Below are 12,437 nucleotides of genomic sequence, written 5' to 3' on the forward strand. Positions count from 1 at the left end.
TTCTATCGAGCCATCTCTCTGCTCCAGCGAGAACCCCACCTTCTCCAGAGCAGCCCCAGAACAGTTCCAGTGAACTCCCTCCGCCTCCTCAACTCCCTCTCCCTGGACCCTTCTCAACTGCCCTCAGTTTCAACGAAGCTGTGGTCTCGTCATTTACAGATCTAAACATCTGGGTTTCTAACGCAAGCACTGGCCCTCTCAAGCTGGCAACATTTCCACTGGCAATAGTTGTTCTGGATACAGTCACAGGAATTTATCTGCAGGGAGTGTGCGGAGATTGACAAATTTAACACCCCAGGGCTAAATAAAATGGAGAGGTGTTAAATAAACGGATAATGGCACATCTGAAAAGATCTTCACATCAGATCAACAACAGAGGTGTGAAGAAGAACAACTTCACACAGCAGGGATTAAAGACTATAACATTATCTGCCAGAGTAGAAAGAATAGAAAGGTCATCGAGTCATACAGGCCCTTCGGTCCATTTATACTAATCCCATTTTATTCTCCCCACCTTCCCATCAACTCCTTCCCCCCCCCACCCCAGATTCTACCCCTCACTAAGGGTCAATTAACCCATCGACCCCGCATGTCGTTGGGACGTGGGAGGGAACCAGAGCACCCGGGGGAGACCCACGTGGTCACAGGGAGGAGGTGCAAACTACACGCACACACACGCATGTGTGCGCACACAGAGCGCAGAAGGTCAGGATCGAACCCAGGTCTCTGGAGCTGTGAGGCAGCAGCTCTACCCACTGCGCCACTGGGCTGTCCTTGTGATTTAAACCCCAGAGGGGTCTAGATATCTCGCTCAGAAGGTGCAGCAAATGGACCCTCACTGCCAAACAAGAGACGCTCGCTACAACTGTACAGAACATTGGTGAGAAAACACTGGTGTACTGGGTACATTTGTGGTCTTCTTAATTAAGGGCTGTTGACATAGAGTGCTCCAGTTTCCTCCCACATTCCAAAGACGTACGGGTTAGGAAGTTGTGGGCGTGCTATGTTGGCACCGGAAGCGTGGCGACACTTGCGGGCTGCCCCCAGAATGCCCCATGCAAAAGATGCATTTCACTGTGTGTTTCGATGTACATGTGACTAATAAAGATCTTATCTTAAAAAATCTGGCCCACAGCGTCCACACTGACCAGGGAACCATCCGTATTAACCCCATTCCCCCAGCACTTGGCCCGTAGACTTCTATCCCTGGGCGATTCAAGTGCTCGTCCAGACAATTCTTAAATGGTGTCAGTGACTCTGTTTCCACCTCTCTCGCTGGCAGTGTGTTCCAGGTCCTCACCGCTCTCTGGGTGAAGGAAGGCCCCCCTCAGTTCTCTGCCCCCTTCCCCCAAATCTACATCCTCTAGTTTTATCTACCTCTGGTCTGGGGAAGAGTTTCCATTCTACGCCAGCTATACCCCTCATAATATTATACACCTCAGTCAAGACAAGACATTTCCCTCTCCTGTCTCACCTCATTACTGAAACACTCCATCCCGGGCCACATCCCCGTGAATCTGCTCTGCACCCTCTGCAGCGCCATCACATCCTTCCTGGAGCGTGGGAAGCGGAACGACATGTGGGATTCCAAGTGCGACCCAACCGATGTTTAGTATACCTGCAATGTGGCATGTGATGGGATGGGGCAGGCTTGATGGGCCGGATGGCCTTTTTGTAGAAATCTGAAACCGAAACTGTGTGGTGTTGCAGTTCACCGTCTGATCCAAACAGGATGAGTCCAGGGTGCAGTGGTTCCGGTTCATCCGGTTCCCACGCAGTGAGTGTTGAATTCATCACGGTGTGTTGCAACTATTCTGTCTTTGGAACTTTCTATTTGGGGAATGTCCAATGACTCAGTTCACTCAGTCACATCCTGACAAGTGAATGAGAAAGTGTGGAGGCAGAGGGGCTTCTGACAGCAAGAACATGACAGTCCTAGTTTCCATATCCTGAGTCAGACCACACTGGGAGCACCGTGCACAGTTCTGGTCTCCGTATCCCTGGGTCAGACCACACTGGGAGCACCATGCACAGTTCTGGTCTCTGTATCCCTGGGTTAGACCACACTGGAGCACCGTGCACAGTCCTGGTCTCCGTATCCCTGAGTCAGACCCACACTGGGAGCACCGTGCACAGTTCCGGTCTCTGTATCCCTGGGTTAGACCACACTGGGAGCACCCGCACAGTTCCGGTCTCCATACCCCTGGGTCAGACCACACTGGGAACACCATGTACAGTCCTGGTCTCCGTATCCCTGGGTCAGACCACACTGGGAGCACCGTGCACAGTTCCGGTCTCCATACCCCTGGGTTAGGTGACAGGAACTTTCAGCTGCACCTTGCAATAGCTTTTGTCCGTGCTGCCCCCAGTTTTATTCACTCCGTGTCTCTGCGTCTTGAACTGACCTTTGTTTCGAAGGGCCATTTACCATCTTCCCTCAATGTCCTGAAACCTCTTCTATCAACTATTGCAGATTTCTTACCAGGGACTCGAAGCGCCTCTGTGCCAACCCTGAGCAGGACTGGGTGAAGCAACTTCGGGAGTTCATTGACGAACAGAGTAGGTACCTCACTCACCGGGTGTGACTGTGCAGTCATTGGAACAAGGTGCCAATGTAGTGTGCATGCAGACGACAACTACCACGTCTGAGGCTGTTCCGTCCACAACAGTGATCCTGAGTTTCCAGTCTGCAGAGAGCTGTGGACACAGCCCAGTCCATCACACAAACCAGCCTGCCCTCAATGGACTCCGTCTACACTTCCCGCTGCCTAAAGAAAGCAGCCGACACGATCAAGGACCCCTCCCACCCGGGACATTCTCTCTTCTCCCCCCTCCCATCAGGCAGAAGATACAAAAGCTTGAAAGCACGTACCACCAGGCTCAAGGACAGCTTCTATTCCACTGTTATCAGACTCTTGAACAGACCTCTCATGGGCCAAAAGATGAACTCTTGATCTCCCAATCTACCTCGTCGTGGCCCTTGCACCTTATTGTCTGCCTGCACTGCACTTTCTCTGCAGCTGTAACACTACATTCTGCATTCTGTTGTCCTTTCTACTACCTCAATATCCTAATGTACGGAATGATCTGTCTGGATGGCATGTAAACAAAAGCTTTTCACTGTATCTTGGTACATGTGACAATAATTGGTACCGATTTACAGGGAAAAACTTGTCTTGCATACCGATCGTACAGGTCAATTCATTACACAGTGCAGTTACATTGAGTTAGTACAGAGTGCATTGAGGTAGTACAGGTAAAAACAATATCAGTACAGAGTAAAGTGTCACAGCTACAGAGAAAGTGCAGTGCAATAAGGTGCAAGGTCACAACAAGGTAGATTGTGAGGTCAAGAGTCCATCTCATCATATAAGGGAACCGTTCAACAGTCTTATCACAGTGGGGTAGAAGCTGTCCTCAAGCCTGGTGGCACGTGCCCTCAGGCTCCTGTTGGGAGATGAGAGAAGAGAGAATGTCCCGGGTTGGTGGGGTCTTTGATTATGCGGGCTGCTTCACCAAGGCAGCGAGAGGTTGTCCATGGAGGGGAGGCTGGTTTCCATGATAAACCAATTAATAAACCAATTACCAGTTTCTTCCCTCTTTCATTGACTGTCCCATTCTTACCCTGACTGACCTGCTGCCCCCTTACGATGCCCAACACAAGGTACGGCCCAACTTCAAACCCGGCACCTCAGGACTGAGTTACACCAACTTCAGATAACCTGCCTTTGCTGTTTGTGCCAGGACTGGCCAGTTCTGATGAGAGGTCCTTCACCTCTCACATTAACTCACCCACTCGCCCTCCATGGACACTGCCTGACTTGCTTACTTTCCCGTTCTTCCAGGTTCCCACATCTGCCGACATCCGTACCTCACCTTTCCCACAGTTTTGTTTTGCTATTTGTCCGCATTCACGCTCTTCGTGCGCACCTCCTTCAGACACACCGGCCGCAATGAACAAAGCCTCCATTCCCCTCTCTCGGACAGCTCCACCCACATCCACGTCCCCTGCGCTCCCCTCGCATAGAGTCACAGAGTCACACAGCACAGAAACAGGCCCTTTGGCCCAACTGGTCCATGCCGACCAGTTATGGTATTTTTCTTTCTCTCTCTCTCTCTCTCTCTCCATCTCTCTCAATGTTGCCTGGAAACATCTCTGCAGATCAGGTTCAAGTATATTATCATTGTCCTACATGCCCAGGGTATAAATGCCGTGAAGATTGGCCTTTTGCAGCAACAGTTCAGTACGTTACAGACATGACAAACATTAGTTAACGTAAACTTAAATTAACATCAATTATACATAACTCACACGACAAAATAAACAACACCAGTCGCAGGACTAAGAGAGATAAAAGAAATATACCGTGAGGTAGTGTTGGGGTTTTTCAGGTGGGTTCATGAACCTGACGGCAGTGGGGAAGAAGCTGTTGTTGAACCTCGAGGTGTGGGTCTTCAGGCTCCTGTACCTCCTGCCTGATGGCAGCATCGAGAAGAGGGCACGGCCCGGATGGTGGGGGTCCCCGATGATGGGTGTCGCCTTCCTGAGACGTCGCCTCTTGTAGACGTCCTCGACGGTGGGGAGAGCTGCGCCCGCGATGGAACTGGCTGAGTCCCACTGCTCTCTGCAGCCTCTTGAGTTCCTGTGGAATTCCCACACCAGGCCGTGATGCACCCAGTCAGAAGGCTGCCTGACCTGCTTGGTATTCCCAACTCCCAAGCCCGGCACACTGGCTCCGTGGGAGGGGTGCTGAGGAGGGAGAGGCTGGAATTGGAGGAGTGCCTGGAACTCGATGAGGGGGTATCGGAAGGGGAGAGGGGAACGAGGGGAGCAGTGAGGAGGGTGGGGAGGGATGGAGACATCGAGGGGTTGTCCAACCAGCAGCGCGGGTGTGTGAGCGCGGGATGGGGGGTGGGGGGGAGCGAGGGGGTACAGGTCTGGGGCCACTTTGTTCAGTGTGGTGTGATCTGCTGTACAGAACCCAGAATTAATGTTTGTGCCAAAATGTTGCAGAAAAATGCAAGAGAAGACCGAAGAATCCTTCAGTTCAAAGGAGAGTGGGTTTGCCACCTGTTGAAGCTTCACGGTCAACTGAAAGGAACCATCTGACCAGGGAAACTGTCACCAAGATCATTCAGTTCACTCATCCTTCCGCCACAGACCTTCCCAACATGGCCGCTCATTCCACACATCCTTCCTCTACTGACCTTCCCAACGTGGCCGTTCAGTTCACTCATCGTTCCGCCACAGACCTTCCCAACATGGCCGTTCAGATCACACATCCTTCCTCTACTGACCTTCCCAACATGGCTGTTCAGTTCACTCATCGTTCCGCCACAGACCTTCCCAACATGGCCGTTCATTCCACATATCCTTCCTCTACTGACCTTCCCAATATGGCTGTTCATTCCACACATCATTCCGCCACAGACCTTCCCAACGTGGTTGTTAGTTCCACAGATCATCCTGCCACTGACCTTCCCAACATGGCTGTTCATTCCACACATCCTTCCTCTACTGACCTTCCCGACGTGGCCGTTCATTCCACACATCATTCCTCCATTGACCTTCCCAGGATGGCCATTCATTCCACACATCCTTCCTCTACTGACCTTCCCAACATGGCCATTCATTCCACACATCATTCCGCCACAGACCTTCCCAACGTGGTTGTTAATTCCACAGATCATCCTGCCACTGACCTTCCCAACATGGCCGTTCATTCCACACATCCTTCCACCACTGACCTTCCCAACATGGCCGTTCATTCCACACATCATTCCGCCACAGACCTTCCCAACGTGGTTGTTAATTCTACAGATCATCCTGCCACTGACCTTCCCAACATGGCCGTTCATTCCACACATCATTCCGCCACAGACCTTCCCAAGATGGCCGTTCATTCCACACATCCTTCCGCCACTGACCTTCCCAACATGGCCGTTCATTCCACACATCATTCCGCCACAGACCTTCCCAACGTGGTTGTTAATTCCACAGATCATCCTGCCACTGACCTTCCCAACATGGCCGTTCATTCCACACATCCTTCCACCACTGACCTTCCCAACATGGCCGTTCATTCCACACATCATTCCGCCACAGACCTTCCCAACGTGGTTGTTAATTCCACAGATCATCCTGCCACTGACCTTCCCAACATGGCTGTTCATTCCACACATCATTCCGCCACAGACCTTCCCAAGATGGCCGTTCATTCCACACATCCTTCCGCCACTGACCTTCCCAACATGGCCGTTCATTCCACACATCATTCCGCCACAGACCTTCCCAACATGGTCGCTAATTCCACAGATCATCCTGCCACTGACCTTCCCAACATGGCCATTCATTCCACACATCCTTCCTCTACTGACCTTCCCAAGATGGCCGTTCATTCCACACATCCTTCCGCCACTGACCTTCCCAACATGGCCGTTCACTCCACACATCCTTCCTCTACTGACCTTCCCAAGATGGCCATTCATTCCACACATCCTTCCGCCACTGACCCTCCCAACATGGCCGTTCATCCCACACATCCTTCTGCTGCTGACCTTCCCAACGTGGTTGTTAATTCCACAGATCATCCTGCCACTGACCTTCCCAACATGGCTGTTTATTCCACACATCCTTCCACCACTGACCCTCCCAACGTGGCCGTTCATTCCACACATCCTTCCACCACTGACCTTCCCAAGATGGCCATTCATTCCACACATCCTTCCGCCACAGACCTTCCCAAGATGGCTGCTCACTCAACAGATGGACCTTCAGCCATGGCTCGGAAGGAGAAGGAAAATCCTGGGCTGGTCGCGGAAGCAGGTGTGGATCAAAGTACGGAGTGGGTCTGCAGGGGTGGAGGGGGCTGAGTGGTACATGGAGACCCCGTCCACGGTCCCAGCTCAGATCTTTGGTTGCCTATTAAAGGCGATTTAACCCCATTAAAGGGGAGATGTCAGTGCTGAGGAGAGAGGGACTGTCTTCCCTGATGTGGAGGGGGTTACGAGGGGATGAGGAGTACAGAGAGGGTAGACCTCAGGAAACCTTCCCACTTATCAGAGCTAGAGGACGTAGATTTAGAGGAAAGGGGTAGAGGTTTAGAGGGGATGTGAGGGGGGACCTTTCTCACCCAGAGAGCGGCGAGTACCTGGAACACACTGCCGGGGAGAGAGGTGGAAGTCACTGACGGCACTGACGAAGTGCCCAGATTGCGACCCGGGCAGAGAAGGCCACGGCCCAAGTGCTGGGAGATGGGATGAATATAGATGAGAGCCTGGGGTGAGCAGCAGAGAGATGGGGGAGGCTGGAATGGGATAGGAACGAGCAGAGGGGCCGAATTGACCAGCGTCTTCCTCCCCTCAGTTACAGGACGTGGGGACCTCGCCACGGCTGTTCCCCACGGGACGGGGGGACCTAATCACAGGCGCACCACACCAGAGGGGGGCATGCAGCACAAAGTCTATCCCCTTGATCAATGGAAGGACTTCCAGAAACACGGGGAGCAGATTTCCACCTGGACACTGGGCAAGGTCACCGTCATGGCAGCGGTGACCATAGGCGGAGTGGTCATAGTCTTCCTGGCGTACTTTCTCTGCAGGAGGAAAGGCAAGTCTCCTACACGTCCTGTCAGAACGCCCACTTGACCACATCCAAGCCCGTCCCTTCCCTCAAACCCCCTGCCAATCTCAGCCTACATAGTTATGGAGTCTTACAGCACATTCAGCCCAACCCGTCCATGGTGCGCACCAAGCTAATCCCACTTGCCCACAGTTGGCCCATGTCCATCCAAACCTTCCCTCTCCATGTACCTGTCCAAGTGCCTTTTAAATGTTCATGTACCTGCCTCAAACACTTCCTCTGGCAGCTCGTTCCATGTACTCTGGGTGAAGAAGTTGCCCCTCAGGTCCCTTTTAAATACTTCCCCTCTCACCTGTGCCCTCGAGTTCTTGATTCCCCAACCCTGGGTAAAGAGACTGTGTGCATTCACCCTCTCTATTAATGTCCCTCATTATTTTATACACCTCTACTTGGTCATCCCTCCGTGTCCTATGTTCCAAGGAATAAAGTCCAAGCCTGCTCAACCTCTCTCCATAACCCGGTCCCTCGAGTCCCGGCAACATCCCTGTAAATCTCCCTCTGCGCTCTTTCCAGCTTTATATATCCCTGTACTTCTGATATTCCTATAGCAGGACAGTCAAAACGAAGCACAATACTCCAAGTGCGGTCTCACCGACGGCTTGTACAACTACAATAATGTCCCAACTCAGTGCCCTGACCAATGAAGGCCACCGTGCCAAACGCCTTCTTCACCACCCTGTCTACCTGTGACACCACTTTCAGTTGACAATGTAGTTGAACTCTGTTCTACAGCACTCCCCAGGGCCCGACCGTTCATTGTATATTCCTACACAGTCCGAGCCAGGATATTCCATAGATACCCAACTCTCAGAGAAATCCCCGACTTAAATAGTTGATGCCTTCCTCTGAAAGTGTTTCTAGACCCCCCCCCCCCCCCCAGGCAAACACCCTCCCAGCACCCACAGAACATTTTGGCTTTAACCTTTGCCTCTCATTGTATGAAACACCAACCTGCACAACCTTTCCCGAAAAGACAACTCTTTCATCTCAGGGATACGGAGACCAGAACTGTGCCCAGTGCTCCCAGTGTGGTCTAACCCAGGGGTATGGAGACTGGAACTGTGCCCAGTGCTCCCAGTGTGGTCTGACCCAGGGGTATGGAGACCGGAACTGTGCCCAGTGCTCCCAGTGTGGTCTAACCCAGGGGTATGGAGACTGGAACTGTGCCCAGTGCTCCCAGTGTGGCCTAACCCAGGGGTATGGAGACCAGAACTGTACACGGTGCTCCCAGTGTGGTCTGACCCAGGGGTATGGAGACCGGAACTGTGCCCAGTGCTCCCAGTGTGGTCTGACCCAGGGGTATGGAGACTGGAACTGTGCCCAGTGCTCCCAGTGTGGTCTAACCAGGGGTATGGAGACTGGAACGGTGCCCAGTGCTCCCAGTGTGGTCTGACCCAGGGGTATGGAGACCGGAACTGTGCCCAGTGCTCCCAGTGTGGTCTAACCCAGGGGTATGGAGACTGGAACTGTGCCCAGTGCTCCAGTGTGGTCTGACACCAGGGGTATGGAGACCGGAACTGTGCCCAGTGCTCCAGTGTGGCCTAACCCAGGGGTATGGAGACCAGAAACTGTGCACGGTGCTCCCAGTGTGGTCTGACCCAGGGGTATGGAGACCGGAACTGTGCCCAGTGCTCCCAGTGTGGTCTGACCCAGGGGTATGGAGACCGGAACTGTGCACGGTGCTCCCAGGTGTGGTCTGACCCAGGGGTATGGATACTGGAACTGTGCCCAGTGCTCCCAGTGTGGTCTGACCCAGGGATATGGAGATCGGAACTGTGTATCTAAGTTTTCCTGCCATTTTCTGCCACTTTCCACTCTTCATTCTGCTGGGATCCTTGTAAATACCGACACACTCCACAGGACCCCCTGTAAATACCAACACTCTACCCGGGACCCCCTGTACATACCAGCGCACTCCACGGGGACCCCCTGTAATACCGACGCACTCACTGGGACCCCTGTAAATACCGACACACTCCACAGGACCCTCTTAAATACCAACACTCTCCCCGGGACCCTTGTAAATACCGACGCACTCCCCAGGACCCCCTGTAAATACCAACACGCTCCCTGGGACCCCCAGTAAATTCACCTGTGACGTGTGAAGATGTTACAATAAATTAAAATTTCCCTCTGTTTTATTTCAGGACCCCCGCAGGAAGTTGCTGGCAGTGAGAACGAGTTTGGACTGGAAAGTTTGCCCTTGGTTTGATGCATCCCCAGCTCCCCGTGTGACTCCTCTCACACCTCCTGCTGCCCTGGGGAGGAGAGAGGGAATGAGGGTCCTTTACCTCTTCCTCACAAGCAGACCCCTGCCCACCATGGTCACTGTCCAGTGTGGATGGCCTGGGGTATTGTCCACCACTTCCCCACACCCTGCCGTCACATCTAACGCCACTCCTCGTGGACCACCGACGAATTGTTTTAAAAGTTGTCAGTAACTCTCGTCTCAGGTACCAAGTCCCAACAACTCTTGGCCTTCAGAGAAAGAAATAACTTGATCCCTTTCCTGCTCTTAGGTGAGACCTCAGATTCTCTTTTGCACACTCAAGTTCAAATTCACTAACCCCTTGATTTAGTCTCCATAAAAAACCTATTGATCTCCATCCCAAATATCCTCAGTGACAGAGCCTCAGGAAGGAGAGAATTTCAAAGATTCACCACCCTCTGGCGAGGAGATCTCACCCCATCTCTGTCCTGAATGGCCAACCTCTTTGTTCCCCAGGACCCCAGCCAAAGGAAACACCCACCTCTGATGCACTCTGTAGGAAAGGTTTCTTTCTATATCTCAATGACCTAACTCTCACCCAAGAGGGTGATGACCTCAGGTGATGACAGATGGTTTCCCTGATGCCCCCCAGAACACTCACCCTAGCCCGCTTGTTGGTCTAAAGCTTTGTCTCCTCCGAGCTTCTAGTGAAGGTGGTCCCACCACGTTGTTGATCCAGCAAGGTGGAAGGAGCGAGCGATCTCCTCTGATTTGTGTGTGCTCTTCGGCGGCCTGCTTGCAGCTCGTGAGATGTTTCTGAAAACTAATATCTGCGGATGCTGGAAATCTGAAACAAGAATAAAAGCGTGCTGGAAACTCTCATCTGGCTGGGCAGCATCTGTGGAGAGAGAAACACTTTCAGGTCACAGAGCCTCTGTTGACCCTCTTGTGCCCCCTCCCAGCACAACCTCTCCTTGTTTTCCCAGAGTCGCTGTTGGACCCCACCGGCCACGGAGAATTTGGGGAGGAGGAGTTCTGGCCATTCGGCCCCTCACACCTAGCCCACCAACCAAAATGACCACGGCTGATCTGACTGTGGACCTTCAACCCCCTCCCCTCTTGATAACCGGTCTCCCTCTGCCTTAAGGACTCTAGTACTGTCCTCCAAGCAAGAGGGTTCCAAAGACTCCGCAACCTCGGGGAGAGAACCATCACTTCATTGCAGCATTGAGTCAAAAGTCAAAGTCGGGTTTATTGTCATCTGCACAAGTCCATGTGTGCACGGGTGCAGTGAAAAACTTTCTTGCAGCAGCATCACAGGCACAGAGCAGCATTCACAAGAAAAACATTAACTAAACATAAATGATACATAATTTTTACAAGAAAGAACACAATTAGAATTTTTAAAAAGCCCATTGCTGTACAAAGTGGTCCCAGTGTTGCTGTACTGAGGCAGTGATTAGGGTTGTGCTGGTTGGTTCAAGAACCAAATGGTTGAAGGGAAGTAGCTGTTCCTGAACCTGGTGGTGTGGGACTTCAGGCTTCTGGACCTCCTGCCCGATGGGAGCTGTGAGAAGATGGCATGGTCCGGATGGTGGGGATCTTTGATGATGGATGTTGCCTTCTTGAGGCAGCACCTCCTGTAGATACTCCCGATGGTGGGGAGGGATGTGCCCGTGATGTACTTGGCTGAGTCCACTACTCTCTGCAACTTCTTACATTCCTGCTCATTCGAATTGCCGTCCCAGACCGTGATGCAACCAGTCAGGACACTTCCAACAGTATCAATGACAAAACTCCCTTGTTGTTGAGATGAAGACTGCCTGTGACTCCGTCCTCTGTATGTGCTTTGAGAAGCAAAATTCTGCATTAAATATCATAGTTGAAACCCAGGACAATGTAATTCCTTGATGTTCAAAGACAGCTATAGAGGTAGAAGATAGACTGGCGCATGTTCGCCCTCATTCAGAACCAAGTCTATTATCACTGATGTATGACGTGAAGTTTTGTTGTTTGCGGCAGCCGTACAGAGCAGGACATAAAAATCCATAAATCACAGAAATAAATAAATAGCGCAATAAAAAGGAATAACGAGGGAGTGTTCATGGGTTCACGGACCGTTCAGGAATCTGACGGTGGAGGGGAAGAAGCCGTTCCTGAATTGCTGAGTGTTGGTCTTCGGGCTCCTGTACCTCCTCCCTGGTGGTAGTAATGAGAAGAGGGCATGTCCCGGGTGGTGAGGGTCCTCAGTGATGGATGCCGCCTTCTTGAGGCACCGCCTCTTGAAGACGTCCTCGATGGCGGGGAGGGTTGTGCCCGTGATGGAGCTGGCTGAGTCTACACCCCCTGCAGCCTCTTGCGATCCTGTGCGTTGGAGCCTCCATACCAGGTGGTGATGCAACCAGTCAGAATGCTCCCCACCGCACATCTGTAGAAATTTGAACATAGAACATAGAACATTCCAGCACAGTACAGGCCCTTCGGCCCATGATGTTGTGCCGACATTTTATCCTGCTCTAAGATCTATCTAACCCTTCCCTCCCACATAGCCCTCCATTTCTCTATCATTCATGTGTCTATCTAAGT

At 52.1% G+C, this 12,437-nt stretch overlaps 1 protein-coding gene across 1 annotated transcript; it reads right to left on the reverse strand.

Annotated features, from left to right (window-relative positions):
* Window positions 1-5,088: 5,088 nt before the first annotated feature.
* On the reverse strand, window positions 5,089-6,276 carry LOC127586636 (uncharacterized). The gene has a single exon (XM_052044751.1). The coding sequence runs from the start codon at window positions 6,274-6,276 to the stop codon at window positions 5,089-5,091; it is 1,188 nt and encodes a 395-aa protein (XP_051900711.1).
* Between the last annotated feature and the right edge of the window lie 6,161 nt (window positions 6,277-12,437).

This window comes from Pristis pectinata, chromosome 37 (assembly GCF_009764475.1).
Source record: "Pristis pectinata isolate sPriPec2 chromosome 37, sPriPec2.1.pri, whole genome shotgun sequence".
Taxonomy (NCBI): Eukaryota; Metazoa; Chordata; class Chondrichthyes; order Rhinopristiformes; family Pristidae; genus Pristis; species Pristis pectinata.

Bases quoted from the DNA above. Each gene is read 5' to 3' on its own strand.
- LOC127586636 (XM_052044751.1), bottom strand. From the start codon at position 6,276: ATGATGTGTGGAATGAACGGCCATGTTGGGAAGGTCAGTGGCGGAAGG.